We start from the raw sequence: 19607 nt of genomic DNA on the forward strand, positions 1-19607 counted from the left end.
TCTAGTGACATTTATAGGTCAGATAAGTGTTTAGCATTTAGAAGGTAAGAAGTGACATGATTTACTGGTGAGTAGTCCGGCACAAGGTCTATACTGGCCTTAACACTATCAGAAGAACTGAACTACATTTGTTCCATGAAATTTTATTAATTTATTCCCAATAGTCTATTATTTTAATTTCACTTGGCTGCACTGCTTCCAGTCCGTGTGAGTGTTATATTAGTAATATCGTATATACATTAGCAATGGGACTGTATTTTTAATCAATCAGATTTCAAATTTGCCTCACCGGACCAGCTTACTAGCCCACAATGTCAGCATTAGTCTGTCCTCTGATTGGTTAGTCAGAGCAAGCCATGTTCAACTACAAAAAACACCTGTAACAATCTGCACACATTAATACATTTAGTAATCACCATGTCTCGTGAGTATGCTGTATTTTATTAAAATAGTTTTTGTGTGAGTGGTGATAGATATTATGTACGTAGCACAGTTTTGTGCAGTTATACTGTATTGCGTTTTTGTATAGTATTGATCATTTCTGTAATTGGGACATGATAGTGGCGAATAAAGAGGTGGCTTGAGTCGCCCAAGTCCCCACTGAAGGGCGAGGCACCAAATGTGAAAAATGGACCTTTTAGACTTTAAATGCTCATCATGACAAATATATGAATTAACATGATGAAAAGGTCGGATACATCAGAGTAAAACAAAAGTTTCACCCTTGCATTTTCTTTTGTGAAAGGAGTCAAAATGGCGCCGATACTTAATAGAACGGTGTCATTTCCATTTTAAGTACGCATGTTTTTCGTAATGTTCCAACTTTGAAAAAAAGTAAAAAGTTTAAAAACATTTTCTTGCAGGAGTTGCCTCAAGAGACACGTTTCCTTAGCAACGGAAAATGCGCGATTCAAAAACAGTGACGTCACATTTTCCCGTGATCCTTAGCGACTGTGGCTTCAGCGCTTAGCGAAAGAAGCCCGAACCCTTTCTCTTAAGAGATTTATCGACTACACTAACCAACTAAACTATCCCCATAAGAGTTTTGGCACCGGTACGGCAATAACAGTGCCGGGCGTGGGATCGGAGGAGTATTTAATTTTTTTCCCCCTCTCTCCCCGGGACCGGTGAGTGTAAATCCAAATGTGGCTTATAAACAATGTTGCTGCCCAAGTTCCTAGACAGCTTAGGTCGCCTAGAATGGCTAGCTGTAGCTACCTTTCATTAGCATTGACACTGGAAAGATTGTTTCAACATTCCCATTCTATTGACAAATAAGACGTCTGACATGTCGGATTAATTGCACTTGAATTGTGTGAAAACGCATATATTTAAAAAATTTTTTTTTTTTTTTTTGGTCTTATAACTGTTAGCAGATAACTAAGCCAACTCGGCATCTTGATCTTCTTGTGTGTTTCTGAAGCTGATATGTGTAAAATCGAGAAATTGAATATGTCCGGTGTTTATGTTATTTCTTAAAGAACGGTGTTCTTTTCGAATGCGTTATTCGCAACAGCACAAGGACGGCAAGGTTTCTTTCCAACACACTTTTTATGGCTATGTGGCTCAAAATGTCTTTTCATTAGTGTGACAACATAAGAACATTTTGCAAAGAGCTGTGTTTGCATGCTTCTAAACTCTGTACTGACAGTACAATAAAATCCATTAAAAATACCACCTAAAAAAAAGTACTTAGCTCTCCAAGTACCACCATAATAATAATGAAAAAAAATGTTTTGCCACTAACATTATAAACATTTGAACATTAACGCCGCACCTAAATATAGGAAAATATAAAACTACTTAAATAATTCAAATATATTGAACATGAAAGTTAAATTAAAAAACATACTAAAATGTTTGAAAACAAACATTTCTAAATGAGGAAATGCAAATGTACTTGAAGGTTAAATGCAACTGAACTGTACTTAGTAAATCTACTGTAATAGATTAAAAGTTGAAGCCACTGTATGGTTGGTTGTGCACAATGTCAACATTCAATTCAGTGATTCTTTCGCATGTCACTTGGGGGAGCCTGCATCACGCTAGTGATACTCTTACCACACAATGATAATAACTGTTTTACATTATCCATGTAGAGAGATTCAGACACTATTTTCTGTTGAAAGTACTACATCAGTTACAAAAACGTTTGATTTGGTGGCTCTAATTAACATTGGATCACGGATATTGATTATTGACCCAAGGACTAATGTAGCGATCAACAACCCTGTTTATGATGTAATTCAGTGTTTCCCACCCTTTTTTGAGCTTGGTACCTATTTTACATCACAAAATTCACACAGCACACCACGAAACAAAAATGTCTCAAAAAGTATGAATACTGAAATAATTATGGATGCCCCAATAAATTATTATTATTATTATTTTTTTTTTTTTTTGCGCCCGAGTTGAGTCACTTGATTTTGAGTATCCGCGGATACCAAGTCCGATCTGATACGTTGGCAATGCATTAAGAAGAAAAGCTACTTACCATCTCAGACTTTACATTTGTGTAGCAGCAGCGTTAACACAATACCCCCCACATCAAAATAACAACATAAACAATATAGGTTTATGTAAATATTTAGTGCAACAATTAATCGATTAATCAGCAACTAATCAGTTGTCAAATTAATCGACAACTATTTGGAAAAATCGATTAATCGTTTAGAGACGACGTTTAACTTTAAATTGTCAAAATTCTTGGAATTGTGGCCTCTCAACAATAAATATTCTCAGATTTCTATTGTCCTCCATGAAAGCAGACTGATTATCCATGTCCATCCATCCATCCATCCATCCATTTTCCGACCCGCTTATGTATAATCAAAATAAGACATTTGCAAACATTTGCTTTTACTTTGGAAAACTATGATTAATGTTCTGTATTTTAAGCACTGTCAATTTGAAATAATGCCCTCAATCTTGAATGAAGGGATACAATACAAAAAAAAAAATGTATCTGATCCATCGATTAATCAAAAAAATAATTGATAGGTTAATCGATTATTAAAGTAATCGCGATTGGCAGCCCTACTCAGTATATATTTATATCGCACTGCTCTACTCTAAGTACAAGTTTTCTGGACAAAGGCGCCAGAGTGTGAATTCGCCTTTTGGTTTTTGTAGCTGCTTCAGGAACCCTGGTTAAGAATCACGGATTATTAACTCTAGCTTCAAGAGTAACTGATCGATATGGATTGTATTATGATTGGATTAATTGATATCCTGTTTTCAGGCATTATGGATCAGGACTATGAGTCTAGGCTGCTAAGGCAAATCAACATCCACAATGCGAATGCCAGCCCAGTGGTAAGTACATGACGTACACGGTACATTGATTTAATTAAACTTTATTGTAATAAAATAATAATAAATACAAACAAAAATTATACCTAAATTAATGTTTAAAAGCCAACACTTAACTACTTCACAGCCAGCCATCTTTAAAGCAGAGTTCCCCACATTGGATATCGCTGTTTTAGGGACCTTTGACTGATTTTTCAAGACTCACAGAATGTTGCGTTCTGTGACAATATAGGCACCAAACCTACCAAAAGAAAGGGGTAGGAGTCAAAATTTATCGATTAATTCCCAGCTAATTAATCATCAAATTAATCAACTATTTTGATAATTGATGAATCCTAGTTTAGACCCATTGTTTAACTTAAAATTGTCCAAGTCCTCAGATTCCAGCCCCTCAACAGTAAATATTCTCTGATTTCTGTCATCTTTCATGAAAGCAGACTGATTATCTCTTGTGTTTAATCAAAATAAGACAAACATCTGCTTTTACTTTGAAAATGAGGATCAACATTATTGCCTATTTTCTGATAGGTTACGGACCAAACTGGTAAGTGTATCCTAATCAATTCATGGAAATAATAATACTCAGTTTAATCTATTCCAAAACTAATCGTTATTTGCAGCCGGAGTATGAATAACCTGTAGTTGACATGTACTTGAACCTGAAACAGCCTCAGTGTATATCAATCTAGTAGCCTTTAGCATTAATCAGTACCCAAGAAGTAGCTCTCACTTTCAAAAGTGTTGGTGAGTACCACGTCCCTCCCTCTCATGTGATATTGCTTAATTGTTGTTTATTTGGTTTTGTTTAATCATTAAACAATATCAAATAAACAACAATCATCGGTTAATATACACTAATTGAAAAAAATATTTATCAATAAACTTTAATGCAAAATAACCGTTTTCCCCTCATTATTTGATTAATTGATGGAATAATCAGAAGAAGAATAAATTCTAAAATGTATTCGATAGTGACGTCCCTAGAAAGAGGTGACTCTTCTTTCACCAGGAACAAGTTTTTTTCTAGCTTTTTCTGTTCTTTAGTAATCCGCAGTAGAACCAGGCTTCTGACTAAAAAGCAGAAAAAAATAGACTTTTTATGAAATGAAACATGTCGAGCAGAACAGTGACTTTGACGGTAATAGGTTTTATGTTTGTGACACCTCTAACTCTAAAATAACAAAAACAAAACTGAGAAAAGGCTTTTGATGGCCAAATAATTTATTTACAGATATACAACAAAGCATGGGTCGAGTGTGGCTTTTTTACATGGTGTACGCCATTCACTCCATGTACTGCTGAAGCTTTTCGCATGATCGCGACACATACTTTTGACTAACTACCACAACACATTCTTAGTTATACCATACATATACACATATACACATTCTATCATTCTAGGATAAGGTGCCTAAACTTGTCCGACTTGTAATGTGTTGGCATTTCCCTCGGAAGAGCTGGAGGAAGTGGCTGGGGAAAGGGAAGTCTGGGCTTCCCCGCTAAAGCTGCTGCCCCCGTGACCCGACCTCAGATAAGCGGAAGAAAATGGATGGATGGATATAAATGTATTGAACTCAGGTTAAATACAACAGAACTGTATTTGGCTACTGATTCTTTCGCATACCACCAGCGAGAGCCCGTGTATCACACTTTGAGAATCATTGCCTTTGGTCATAAATGGCCTCCGGTGTCCTCTCCTGCATAGAAATCTCCTGGCGCCCTTCGAGCTCTTTCGCCAGCCAGCTCCCCGCTGTCGTCCCCGAGCAAGCACGGCGATCGCTTCATTCCTTCGCGTGCCGGCGCCAACTGGAGCGTCAACTTCCACCGCATCAATGTGAGTTTGCTGCAACACAGGGAAAGAGGCAACTGTCAGTTGCATCTTTGTCAAAGTGATTCCTTGAACTGATGGTTAATGCTCTGCCACATCAAGTGTGAGGTCTCGGTTGATGAAGCTAATGTGTTTTTGTTCCTGTGGCGTAGGAAATTGAAAAGTCACACAATCAAAACAGGAAAACGAAAGATGGCACAGCAGACAGCAACAAAGGTAAAGCAATTTTTCCTATTCCTTTTCAGACTGGCAGCACAGTTTCAGTATGGCATATTTATTTTGTAAATTTGTTTTTTGTACAGTGTTTTTGAAATAAAAAAGTTCACTCAAATAAGCATAGTTGAAGGTTTGGACTTAAAACCTTTTGTAGATTATTAAACTCTTATGTCAAGGTACCACTGTACTCCCAAAATAAAGACAAAGCCTGTTCTTCTCCTGCTTTACAAGCCTTGAGCTTTTCATTAGCCAACCATTTGAGTACTGATAGTCAAATACATAGTGTGTCGCTACTCATGCAGTCAGTGCTTGACAGCATTTATTCCTTTTTTTGTTGAGCCTGAAGACTGACTGCTATCTATGCTCATTTCCACACAGTCAAATGTAATCATTTGATTCGCTCTTGTTTGTTATGCTTACATAAGCAGAGTGAATTCTCAGTGTTCTGTAGAGTTGTGAGAAAAGCAGCAAACCGTGGAGGATTTTGAATGAATTAATTTAATCGGGCGGCACGGTGAACGATTGGTTAGAGCGTCTGCCTCACAGTTCTGAGGACCGGGGTTCAATCCCCGGCCCTGCCTGTGTGGAGTTTGCACGTTCTCCCCGTGCCTGCGTGGGTTTTCTCCGGGCACTCCGGTTTCCTCCCACATCCCAAAAACATGCATGAATTGCAGACTCCAAATTGCCCGTAAGTGTGAATGTGAGTGCGAATGGTTGTTTGTTTGTATGTGCCCTGCGATTGGCTGGCAACCAGTTCAGGGTGTACCCCGCCTCCTGCCCGATGACAGCTGGGATAGGCTCCAGCACGCCCGCGACCCTAGTGAGGAGCAGCGGCTCAGAAAATGGATGGATAATTTAATCGGTCTCTTTGCACCTTGTGTGCCTACAGCGGATGGTCTCGCTTACTCCGCGCTGCTGAAGAACGAGCTTCTGGGAGCCGGTATCGACAAAGTCCAGGACCCCCAGTCTGAGGACCGCCGTCTTCAGCCATCCACTCCCACCAGGAGGAGCCTTTTTAAAGTAAAATGTTATCTAATCCTGTTAATAATCTAAATTTCCTTTTGAATCACTGTCAAGCAAAACTACTCCTTGTGTTTTGTAGTATTCTTTGAGTACTAAGAGGTTTCTTGAAGAAGATGGAAACGCAGTCTCTCCTTATTCTTTATCACCCGTCAGTAGCAACAGGTAAATATCCCCCTGGTGTTTTTTGTTTTTTTATTCTTCTTGAAGCTTAAGTGGTTTTGGATCATACTCACCCATACAATCTGTTGCGTTTTGCAGCCAGAAACTGCTACGGTCACCGCGGAAACCCATGCGCAAGATATCCAAAATACCTTTCAAAGTTCTTGATGCTCCAGAGCTTCAGGATGACTTCTACCTCAACCTAGTGGACTGGTCCTCTCTCAATGTACTCAGTGTGGGACTGGGCACTTGTGTGTACCTGTGGAGCGCCTGCACCAGCCAGGTGTGTACGTCATGTGTCTCTGAAAACGACATTTCGCTACGTTCACCTGCAGACTGGTACTGTGTTCCCCTGCTATACTGTATCGCAGTTCATTGTTCCCTCCCCACAATATAGATTTTTTGGGGGGAACGTATCTATTTGTGGGGGATGGTGAATGGTGACCGACCCTTAAGAATAATTGACCTGCCACAAAGTAGTTTGTAATTACGTATAATGCCACAAAATGGCAGAAAATAGGGGTGAAACAAAACCTTCAGTATTTTGAGTACCTAGATTACAAAAAATGCTCGGAATTTTCTCCGCCTCAGGGAACCATTACATTTTTTAGGCTCAAGGGACGCAGAGGCTAATTTTAATGTGGCACAACGCGCGCGCTCACGTCACCTACGTGAGGGAAGAAGAAGGCGTAAACAAACCTTTTTGGTTGAAGGAGTGGGAACATGGAAGGAGTGAGGGGAAATGGCAACGATAGAAGAGAAGAAAAATGTGAGAAAAAAAAGACAAAGTATGGGAACATTTCAGACTGAACAGCAAGGTGATCACAGTGACATGTAATTGTTGTAACACGGCCCTTGCTCTCCGCCAAAGGCGCCCAAAATGGAGCAGACAACCCCAGACAAGGTAAAATTAATGTAGCGCAAATGAGTGAGAATAATGTTAATGTACCTTACTAACACGTTACGTTTAATGTTAGCCCTGCAGAAGGGCTAGGTTTCTGTTAATTATGACTACGGTCCAATTTGAGGCTCATTTATTACGATGGTGACAAGCGTCAAAGATATATGACATCCTCGTGGTTAAAAGGTCTCTGTATTAGGGGGAGGAGCTGAGTGGGTCTTGTGGTTGTTTTAGACTCGAGGGACTAAAAGTGTGATGGCGGAATCCGTGTGTTCGTGCTTTACTGAGTGAATTAATAAAGGCAAACTAATCAATGACTGAGGCCTTATTACTTAATAACAAACATGCCCGCGACTATAACGTAACTTCATACAGGGTTTATTTAATCTGTTAAAAAGCAAAAATATATTTTATCCAATTACTCAATCATTCGATGGAGTTTTCAGTAGAATACCCGAATACTAAAATATTCGATAGCGCAGCCCCATCGCCAAGGCACTTAAAATGTAGAGGATCACAAAGCACCAATGCCATGCATTTGAACACCTTACATAAAAAAAACCTCTATTTAGTAGTTAAATCACACACATCCAGAGACCTCAATTATTACTTCCGACCTGCACAATCTGATGAGGTGGACTACAAAACCCTAATCACCAATTGTCGAATAGGCTATTGTCCCAAAAAGAGCCTAGTGACAATAAAAGGGAGCACCTTAAAATGGGCCTTAATAGAACTTCCATCTGGCTTTCAATGTTTATCTTTCTTTTCTTTCTTCTTGTGTCTGTCTTCTTAGGTGACGCGTTTGTGCGACCTTTCTGTAGAAGGAGACTCTGTTACATCGGTGGGCTGGTCAGAAAGGGTTGGTTTTTCCCTCAAATCTCTTGAGAATTATTCCGTTTCAACCAAGATGGTGGATTTTTGTAATGGTGTCTTTAACTTCAAGCATAATCGATTGTTAAATAATTCAGCCCATTGAGGCAAAATAGAACATCTATCCCAGCTAATTTTGGTCTAGAGCAAGGTACCCCCTGGATTGGTCGACAGTCATTCGCAGGCCACATTCAGACAAACAACACACTCACTTGCACACATATGGACAATTTGAGTGTTCAGTAAACTATTTAAAATAACAATGCATGAGTTAATTGATAGGTAGTGTGGCGGAGTGGTCCAAGGCGCTGGATTTAGGCTCCAGTCTCTGAGGAGGCGTGGGTTCAAATCCCACCACTGCCACTTCCTTGTCAATATAGTTAATCTCAAGGGCGGCACAGTGGCCGACTGGTTAGAGCGTCAGCCTCACAGTTCTGAGGACCCGGGTTCAATCCCCGGCCCCGCCTGTGTGGAGTTTGCATGTTCTCCCCGTGCCTGCGTGGGTTTTCTCCGGGCACTCCGGTTTCCTCCCACATCCCAAAAACATGCATGAATTGGAGACTCTAAATTGCCCGTAGGCATGACTGTGAGTGCGAGTGGTTGTTTGTTCCTATGTGCCCTGCGATTGGCTGGCAACCAGTTCAGGGTGTACCCCGCCTCCTGCCCGATGACAGCTGGGATAGGCTCCAGCACGCCCGCGACCCTAGTGAGGAGAAGCGGCTCAGAAAATGGATGGATGGATGGAGTTAATTGATCTTGAATGAGTGAACTTTTCCCGTAGTCCATCAAGGTCCAAGGCTCACTCCTATTTTAAACCCTCGGAAATTTGGGCTTGAGTGCAGATGATTGTTCAGCTCTCAAGTGTCTTTGGGCTTGTTTCTAATTTAAGGGCAACCTCGTCGCTGTGGGGACTCATAAAGGGTATGTTCAAATCTGGGATTCCGCCGCAGGGAAGAAGCTCTCTGCACTCGAGGGACACACGGCCAGAGTGGGTGAGTTGAAAGGGCGAGTGAAGGAGGCTGGGGTGATTTCATTGTCTCATCTTCTCTTTGTACCCTTCCCAATATCCTCCTAGGTGCCTTGGCGTGGAACGCAGACCAGCTATCGTCCGGCAGCCGCGATAGGGTTATCCTGCAGCGGGACATCAGAGCCCCGCCTCTCCAGTCTGAACGGCGGCTGCAGGGACACCGACAGGAAGTGTGTGGGCTGAAGTGGAGCACGGACCATCAGCTCTTAGCATCTGGTGGCAACGATAACAAGGTATACAGAGAATTTATTCGCATAATTAGAGCAGGGGTGTCAAACGTCGTCAGTGTGCCGGTTCTGAAGGTGAAACCACATAACAGTAATATCGTTAAGGGTGTGATGTTACCCCAAAAATCAGTTGGGTGCGTACCTTGGTTGGTTTTCCCTCTCACATTGGGTAGAGTAAGTGAAGAAAATGCACCTTAAAAAATCTCTTCTACAAATAGACATATTTAATGACCTGTAAAATGAAACATAACTTAAATATCTTCTTTTTTAGGAAGTGCAGCAACAATAGTTTGTCTTGTTTATAGGAAATGAAAGATGGAAACAAGTGCAACAGTAAAAGTGTGAACTGTGCCAATTATTATGCCATAAAAACATGGGGAGGTGTGCTTGAAATTGTGAATCTTTGCGTGTAATTGAGACTCACTAGGCAATGCCCCTTAATGGCACACATCCAACATTCGAGTACTACAATACGTAAAGTAATTACACTGTAAGAGGAGTTGATTTCTTTACGTCCTCGTTTATGTTTTTACACAATACAGTGCTACTTTTCTTTATTAAAGACAAAAAATGCTGGTGTTTTCTGGGGTTCAGTTGGGATAAATGGATAGCATTTCAATTACTTTCAGTGGGGAATTTTTTTTATGTATGAGTATATGGAGTTATGAGCTTGGCCACGGAAATAATTAAACTCATAAGTCAAGGTACCACTATAAATGAATTGATCGACACCCTCCTGACGTTGGCAGTTGCTTGTGTGGAACCACTCGAGCGTCCTCCCAATGCAGCAGTACACCGAGCACTTGGCGGCAGTCAAGGCCATCGCTTGGTCGCCACACCAGCACGGCCTGCTGGCTTCCGGCGGGGGCACCGCCGACCGCTGCATCCGCTTCTGGAACACCCTGACAGGCCAGCCCCTGTACTGCACTGACACGGGCTCCCAGGTGTGCAACCTGGCTTGGTCTAAGCACACCAACGAACTGGTGAGTCACACGCAAAAGTACTTGCACTTTGTACTTAAGCCCGCAAAAGTACTTACACGCTCTACTTAAGTAGAAGTACAGATACTTGTGTGAAAAAAAAAATACATTGGGTATGGGTGCCAATACTGTACGTTTGTACAGTGCTCGGTACTCATAAAAATGCTCAGATGCTATACACTGATGGCACATGACTAGCCTGACATATACTTTGTGGGTAGTAGCCGTGTCAGCTGTGTGGAGAAAGGCGACTGCAGCTCAACTTTATTTATAAAGCACATTGAATAACATTCGCAGCTGTAACAAAGTGCTTGTACCTAATAAAGATCCAACATTAAAAAGAAATGCTACATTTAAGTGAAATGTGTGACAAGACTGTTAGAAAAACATGCAGTTAAGAATCTCAGTAATGATGAATATATTTTTTTAAAGTGATATATTTGAGTGAACATTATGCCATGATTAATAAAGTTTGTTTTTGAACAATATTTAACAGCATAAGAAATAAAATAAAACACGTTTTCATCACAATTGCAAGATGAATTTTTTTTTAGAACTCCTTAAAAAGAAGTACAGCCTGAATATTACTTGTGTACAAAAGTTTTTAAAAATTACCGTAAGTTATATACAATACTTAGAATGCGCCAGTATAGCATTGGTACTCATACCAATTGTCAGATAATGTCCGCACCAATACCACATCACCAGCCTGACATATGCAGCACCTTCCAGGTAGGAACCGTGTGTGTGTGCGTGTGTGTGTGGAGGGTCTAAAATTAAAAAGTCGTCAGAAAAATTTATAATCAAGTGAATTACAGTTACCTGAGAAATATGCTGAAGTACAGTAACAAAGTATTTGTATTTTACTTCGCAGCACGGTACTCCCTTAAAAGTTGAGACATGATGGTCTTACTGTATTTGACTCAAGCATGCTCCTTGTTTGTCCTCTCAGGTTAGCACACATGGTTACTCGCAGAACCAGATCCTGGTGTGGAAGTACCCCTCCCTCACTCAGGTGGCCAAACTTACAGGACACTCCTACAGAGTTCTCTACCTGGTCTGTATTTACAGATGACAGAAAAAACTTGAATGTAGATATCAATGAGTATAAGTGTGACGTGTGTGCAGGCCATGTCCCCTGATGGAGAGGCCATTGTGACAGGGGCAGGAGATGAAACGCTCCGCTTCTGGAATGTCTTTAGCAAAATGAGATCCACTAAGGTACTCACTGTTTTTTTCTGTGCTTATTTTGGTTTTAGTTAGATTTACATGGGTGTCAAACTCACTTCAGTTCAGGGGCCACATTCATCCCAATTTGATTTTTCTTTTTAATTTGCAGTATATTCGTGGCCTAATTAGCTATAAATAACGACAATTCCAAATTGTTCCCATTTGTTTGGTGCAAATAATTACAAGTACATTTGGAAAATATTCACATTTATTGGTTATAATTTTGTTGCTAATCATATGAGCAAACTGAACTTTGCAATTTCATGCAAATTTAACAGATTTTGAAATTAGTGTTTTCATTTACACGTGGAACTTACAGATCACAGGGGCTCTAATATACTACTTATGTTTTACAAAACAACTATCAAACTAACTGAGATCTAGAAATCATTTTAAATGTACCTAACTCTCTGAATCCACGTTGAAATCTTGACAGTCTCAACTGACTCATCACAAAATTCAAACTAAATTTGTAGCTATGCAGAAAGTGGGTGAAGTTGTTCCCCTGCCTTTTAAATGTATACATCAAAATATAGACAAGTTGTGTCAGTGCATGACATAACATAAAAAGGTTCCACCAAACTCTTTTGAAATGAATCTGTTGACTGACATTTTGCAATATTCAGTTTCTTAAACTATTACTACAGCGGGTATTCATTTTACCAGAACTGTATTCTTCACAGTGCAAAGGTGGCATAGCATTTTATATGAAAGTAGGCTTACTTTGCTTTAGCTTTCACAAGTGCATCTACATCAAATGTCAAATCCTGAGTCGCAGCCAATTTCAGAATGTCATTGAAGTGGTTACTCGTCATTCAAGTGGTTGTCAGTGTGACCTTGAGTGGACAAAATTAGCAACAACAGGTACTTTTATTGAAAAATAGCTGTTAATGTCTTCTCTATCCCTACGGGCCAGATTGGACCCCCTGACGGGCCGGTTCTGGTCCACGAATCGTAGGTTTGACACCCCTGATTTAGAAGGTGGTACAAAGTTCCTCTTGGAATGAATGAATTGATCGTCTTTTGGGGGGGGCCTACATTTGTCCCAAAACTCACCAATTTTCCAAGTGTGTATACCCTTGCAAAAATTAAAATCTGGCAGGAATCCCTGACAAGGAGCCCCCCCCCCCAAAAACAAATTCACTCATCAGGGCCCGGGAAAGCTGGAAAAAAAAATCCACCTGACAGCAGTTTCACCTTTCAACACCAAATTGTGTGGTATGTTTGACGCAGGGTTCTCTGTATTAAATTAAAAAAAAAAAAAAAAACTACAGCAGTGATTTGCAAAGTGTGGTCCCACTAGGAGTACGCCGGCTCCCTCTGTCTGGTGGTATGAAAAAGAAATACTGAATTAAATGTTCAAACTGCATAATGTTACAATAACTTTAAAAAAAATATATTCAGTAAAGTGCATTTTTAAGTACAGTTCAGTTTTATTTCACTTTAAAGTAAAATACAATCTTTTACAACTGTTTATTTTCACAAATGTACTTGGGTACAATTTTTGTTTAACTTTTGTTTTAAGTGATGTTATTTAAATACACTTTTTTTTATATTCCTACCTTTAAGCGTAGTGTTAATGTAAACTGTGTTGGGGTTAAACTGTGCACGATTTTGTAGTTGCAAGGAGTGTGAGGGCAACTTCATGGCTGCTGGCAGCCTTTTTAATTTTGTTGTTTATTGATCTTTTGAGTATTGTTTGACTCACCCACTCCTGTCCTTCTCCTTTCAGGAGTCTGTGTCAGTCCTCAACCTTTTCACCAGGATCCGGTAGTGAGCACACTCAGCACTACTGCGGATGAAAAATGGGAATTCCCTTTTGCATGCATCATGTCCAGGCTTTAAAGTATTGACATCAGTCATCTGCAGACTATCATACTATCACCACAGCCACACGTAGTATTCAATGATCACGGACTACAAGTGGGGTGAACAGACCCAATTGTGCATAACGGCAAAATATTCAATTTGTCCTTTATAATTTTTAAAAATTGTTTAATAATTTATTCTGTGTTTTTTTATGTACGTGTACAGCATTTTTTAGTATATTATTACTTTTGTGTTTGTCGTATAATTGTGTCATTGCAAATTTTGGTTAAATCTGGGGAGTTTGGCATTGCCTTCAGGGGGTTTGGGTTTGCAGAAATACGAGCGAGTCTTGCATATGTGAGTTTGTTTAATCATGCCAAAACAAAACAGTGTTGTTTGAGAGAGCACAAAAATGAGAAATTTAAGCCTCACCAGCCACTAGAAAATATAAATATTGCCTATCAGGTTCATTAGTAACAGCAATTAAAGCCTTACAATATAAACAATTAGCTGCACAGTAAAAAATATTCTGCTTTGTTAATTTTATGACGCTTGACTTGTGATATTTATGTGCAGACACTTGTTTTGTTTCTGCAGGACATCTTCCATATGTATCATCCGCAACCCTCCCCACATTTTGACTTATTTCCCCGTTTGATTGCCGAGTCAACGATTGTGCCAAATTTACATTAATGCTATTTATTTGTGTTGTGTAACGAAGTTCTTGTACAGTAACGGCGTGCTTGGTGACTTCATATGAGTGGAGAAAAGCAGTTTAATGCCACTTGAACGTCAGTGTACTTGTTATCACAACTTGACTTACACATTGAATGTTCAATAATGTCTATTTCTGTACTCAGGTAATGGACAATTAAAAACATCATATCTTGTACAATTATCTCGCTAGTGTTGTATCTTTTATTCTGTGGACGGATTCATTGTATTTCCATTTTTTAGGTGGATGAATTGACATTTTCTTTTTCTCTGTCTCTCTAATAACCTCTGAGGTTTGCACTCTACAAGATGTTCTTGTCGTTGTGGACAAAAAGTAATAATATATTATCACAGTAGAATTCAATCATTCAAATCTACCCATTCTGCAATACTGTATAGACTATATTAAAACAGTTGATTTTATAGTTTAAGCCTTAACCTTTAAACTTATTGAAACGCATTTTTAAAACATGCACATGTATTTGAACACACAAAAAAATGATAGAAAATAATGTATGTGATAATGCTATAAAAAGTAGCACACTACTGAAACACACACACTGCAGAATTACTTTACATTCACACACACTACTGAAACGATCTCACACACTATGGAAATACATTTCGCTCACACACTACTGAAAGGTTCTTGCTGGCAATGGTAATACTTTTTGCTAATTCCCACAATTGAAGTGACTGGAAATATTTTTCGCGTACGCACATTCCTGAAACAAATATTTTTTTCCACTCACGTACTACTAAAAACGCACTATGGGAAAAAAAAATTCTCATGCACACTACTGAAACAAACTCAGACTACACTAATGACTACAACACTACTTAAACCCCCTCATTCACTACAGAAAATATTTTTCACACACACACCTGGAATATTTTTCACTCACGCACTACTGAAATGCCACCCCCCACCCCTTTTCATTCATTATGGAAGCATTTCAGTAGTGTGTCAGAGGCTTTCAGTTGCATGTGTGTGTGTGTGTGTGAACTATGTCTATTACGGCTCAGGTTTTCATAATACATAAAAGGGCTGACAAGTCTCCATTATCACGCCTAGTATCCATCATGAGGAATCCTGTGCTTTTCTCCATGCACTTGTTGAGCCTCTCTCATTGACCACCAGAGGGAGCCATTATATTATCCTTTTGCGTGATTGACTGCTATTGCCACCCCCATACGATCAACCCTAATCAGGTTACCTACAAGGTGAAACTCGGGTTAAACACTTGCCAGACGACGTCACTTCCATGACGTAGATGGTCTTTATCTCAGGCCATGAGGCCATGCTAGACATTTATTCTCTATACGGGCCACATTTGTTACAGCCATAAAGATGTGAAAGGCTACAAAACATCCCAAGGCCTCACATTGTCCCCACTGTAGACTGCAAATTGACATTTAATGGTTGTAATGAGGAGCATCAAACGTGACTCTAATGATCAGCACCACCACTCCCTCAAAAATCACCACTCCGAGTCAGGTTTACTCTATTTTTCATGTCGGTTCATTTTCAATCTCTGAGTATTGATAAAAGTGTTAGCCAATATGAATGTATTCATAGTTTGCATGTTTAAACTGTATAATATGTATGTCTGTATGTATAGTATGTACAGTGTGTGTGTGTGTGTGTGTGTATATTTATCACGGTGGATGTGTGTGTGAATGGTTGTTCATCCATCACTCACACAAGAGTGAGTACACCCCTAACATTTAAGAAAAAATGTATTCTTCCCAATTTGGACATTTTCACGTCGGGGTGTACTCACGTTTGTTGCCAAGGGTTTATACATTAATGGCTGTGTGTTGAGTTATTTTGATGGAACAGTAAATTTATACTGTTATACAAGCTCTGGACACTGATGACTGATGTTATTGTCGCAAAGTGTCATTTCTTCAGTGTTGTCCCATGGAACAATATAATCAAACATTTACTTTGGTGAGATACTGTATGCGCCCTGCAGTTGTCCACTGGATCTCTTTTCGAGAGGGAAAAGAAAACAAATCAACAACTGAGATAATGTGATGGTACACACCCTCCTATAACTGGGGCTGTGATCGTGTTCAGTATTAACCAATCACATTCAAACTCGTTATAAATTGGAGTCAGCACACACCTGCCACCTATTAAAGTGCTTCTGATAACGCTAAATAAAAAGCTCAGATGTTCTAGTAGGCTTTTCATGGCAGTTTTTGCATGAAGCATGAAGGTTTTGTGGTAACACCGACTGCTAATTGGAACTCTTCAAGGCCCCAGTTTCAGCAGAAGAAGATCTGCCCAAATTTCACCAGACAGTGACAATATAAATCGATTGCGATGTGTTAAAATGGTACATTTTCATTCAAATGCAGAATAAAACATGCCAGTGATGACACCCAGTTTTCTTTTGCCAAAAATTAATCATATCGACATTCTACTGAATTAAAGAGAACAAATTGTTAAATAGACTTTTCCCGCTTCAGGTCCAATTATGTCATCTAAGTAAGACGTGTTCATTATAGCGATCAGACAAATGCTGCCAATGGAAACCAGTCCTCTTTTGCTCTCGGTGGTGGGTTAATGTTAAAATTAAGCCCGGAAAGCAGCGAGGGGGGATCGCTGCTAAGCATAATCCTACCTCCTGATGTTTCTATCAAGAGGCACAGAGTGTGATGTTCGTTATACAACTAAAACCCGGCAACATCCTCCAGGTTCCACCCTTAAGCCTGACTCTTGAGCTTCATTGTTAACTAGCACCCAGGGCTGTATCAAAGGAACACGGGTTTTGTAATAAATAATAGCCGGAGCCACCCAGGCTTTTTCTTTTTCCGAGTGCACAGAATAGAGCGCAGAGAAGGTCCCTCGTGTACCTTATTTACAAATACACTCTCACCCCAGAAGCATCTTGTATTCATCCAAAGGGGGGATGGGTGTTTGCGCCACAGCCTCCACACTATGTGATGAGCTATCACGCAGCAGATGTCAAAGATGATTTAAATAGCTCTTTGTAATCAAAAAGAAGAGGAAAAGATTACAGAGAAGCAGTCGTTGATATTCATGAGTTGACATTTTGTCACGCAGGGCCTTGAATGCAACACACAAAGCATGTCCACTTCATGTAGCCGCACAAAAAAAAGTCAGTGCTTTTTGGGTGTCTTCAGTGTAAAGCAAGAGGTGTCAAACTCATTTTTGTCGTGGGCCACATCTTCATTCTGGTTACGGATTTTTGACAATGACTGCTTGCTTACAAGTTTTTCAAGATATGAGAATTTGTTTCTTTGAATTGCGAGCAAAGATTTGAGATACAAACGCTGCACGGTGGCAGTCAACTCAACTCAGCTCACTTCACAAAAAGCAGCAGTTTGGCTCACCGTGAAAAGAAATCTTCAAAAAAGAGGCTTCAATCTGTTAAATGGATTTCCTAGTTTAAGTGTAAAACTAAATATAAAACAGATTATGGAACAGATTATTAGCATTTACATTTGTTTCAATGAAATATGATTTCAGACAGATGGTCACGAACAAATTAAACTGCAAATGTAGAGTAAACTCATCATGTTATTGTTAGCCTTATAACATAATTCCCGAAGTCATTTTTAACTCACTATCACAATAGATGCTAGGTAGATGCTCTAACCAGTCGTCCACCGTGCCTTCATCACAATATCAGTTAAAAAAAATAATAAATACATTTAATTTAAAAAAAATTCAAATTAACAAAATATACCAATGTGCTTGCTAAAATATTGTGTTTTCTCATTATGTCTGTGTAGATTCTGAGACAGGTCACGGTAATCAGTAAAGGTTGAATCGAGGCAATGTTGAATTTGTGTTTTCTCTTTATTTCAGAAAAGGTTCAACAATGACTTGGGCAGTTATGCTATTAGGTTAACGACTTATACCCCAGTGATTCTTTAAGTGCAGTCAAAGGGTGGTGCGCATACCACTACTGGTACAGGGGCTTCATCTAGTGGTACGTTAAAGAATTACTGCCTAAGCACCGTTCAGTTGTGTTTCACTTTTAACTTCCAAAACGTTTGTGTTTAACCTTTAAGAACATTTATTCAGGTACAATTTTTATTGAACTTTTATGTGCAATGCATTTTAATTGAATCATTATTTAAGTACAGTTTTATTTCCATTGTCCTATATTTAAGTGCAGTGTTAATGTTCAAACTAATATAGAAAAATCTTCGGGGAATAAAAGCCCTGTCTCATTGCCAGTGTATTTTAATGTTGGTCATGATAGTATTTTTGCAGGTGGTACTTGGTTTAAATTTTGAGAACCACTGCTAAACAGAATTTACCCGACATATTATTGTCATATAGGAAAACATAATTGTGGCATGCACATATTTAAGTATACAATAGAACTATTGTGTTATGTTAAGAATGAATTTGGTGAGGTGGGTGGGGGGTTAGTTATGTATGTTAAAGTGACGAAAAATTGCAATTTCGGCACCGGTTTGGTCCTGCCAAAATGAAAAGAGCAAACCCCTTCAGCAAGAAACATGGAGGTATTCTATATATTAGTATATTTGATGAGGACAGTGTATATTTGAGCATCTTTTTTGTTTGGGTGGAATAGGAACATATGAAAGTCAAAGATGATTGAAATAGCTTTCTGGAATCAAAAAGAGAGGAAAAAAAGATTACAGAGCAGAAGTTGATATTCATGAGTTTAGAAGGGCCTTGAATGCAGAACACAAAGCTTGTCCATTGCAAATAACCACACAAAATATGTCTGTACTGTTGGGTCTCTTCAGTGTAAAACATGAATGCGTCTCCACCTGCTCCATATGAAAAAGCCTTGCCATCACATGAGTTGTGATTGTTAAATACACAAAATCTGATTACAAATTTACACGATAAGGTTTGATATAAGATCATTGCTCAATTTAGGCAGTGGAGTTGAGCTACAGTACACTGCTTCACACTTCACACTCTAATATGAAATATATTGCAACATGAACATTGGAATTGGGAGGCAGACGTGTTAACCACTACGCACTGTGCGGACGCCATTGAAATAACAAAATTGTTGGCCTACTTTACCCAGACAATAGAAAAGCCTAAACTGGAGGAAGCCTGATATATTATTATACTGTATTTTATCATACATTATGGTTATTATTTTCTATACCGATTGGTCGTGGTTCAGTGGCTCAATTTTAACTTCCATCACCCATTTTCTGTAGTGATTGTCCTTATTCGGGGAGAGATCTCTGGTGAGATGGAGCCTTTTCCAGGTGACTTTTGAGTGACAGGCGGTGTACACCCTGGATTGGTCACCAGCCAGTCACAGAGCACATA

The 19607-nt window shown here is 39.3% G+C and overlaps 1 protein-coding gene and 1 non-coding gene across 3 annotated transcripts; both read left to right on the top strand.

Moving 5' to 3' along the window:
- Window positions 1-109: 109 nt before the first annotated feature.
- Window positions 110-14483, top strand: LOC133489108 (fizzy-related protein homolog). 2 transcript variants are annotated; one of them, XM_061797852.1, is made up of 14 exons: window positions 110-1127; window positions 3242-3315; window positions 5018-5146; window positions 5293-5356; window positions 6246-6376; window positions 6459-6541; window positions 6638-6821; window positions 8236-8301; window positions 9202-9304; window positions 9388-9572; window positions 10316-10549; window positions 11499-11603; window positions 11675-11767; window positions 13509-14483. In XM_061797852.1, the coding sequence occupies exons 2-14, from the start codon at window positions 3247-3249 to the stop codon at window positions 13548-13550; spliced, it is 1488 nt and encodes a 495-aa protein (XP_061653836.1). In that variant the 5' UTR covers window positions 110-1127; window positions 3242-3246; the 3' UTR covers window positions 13551-14483. The 2 variants fall into 2 exon arrangements, with proteins under 2 accessions (XP_061653836.1, XP_061653838.1); XM_061797854.1 differs by lacking the exon at window positions 8236-8301.
- Window positions 8594-8675, top strand: trnal-uag (transfer RNA leucine (anticodon UAG)). Its single transcript has one exon. It is a non-coding gene; the product is annotated as a tRNA-Leu (tRNA).
- Window positions 14484-19607: the final 5124 nt, after the last annotated feature.

This window comes from Phyllopteryx taeniolatus, chromosome 14 (assembly GCF_024500385.1).
Source record: "Phyllopteryx taeniolatus isolate TA_2022b chromosome 14, UOR_Ptae_1.2, whole genome shotgun sequence".
NCBI classification, from domain to species: domain Eukaryota; kingdom Metazoa; phylum Chordata; class Actinopteri; order Syngnathiformes; family Syngnathidae; genus Phyllopteryx; species Phyllopteryx taeniolatus.

Coding starts and splice junctions, on each gene's coding strand:
- LOC133489108 (XM_061797852.1), top strand. CDS start 3,247: ATGGATCAGGACTATGAGTCTAGGCTGCTAAGGCAAATCAACATCCAC. Junction 6,542..6,637: donor TCACCCGTCAGTAGCAACAG/GTAAATATCCCC, acceptor TGCGTTTTGCAG/CCAGAAACTGCTACGGTCAC. Junction 11,604..11,674: donor CCTACAGAGTTCTCTACCTG/GTCTGTATTTAC, acceptor ACGTGTGTGCAG/GCCATGTCCCCTGATGGAGA.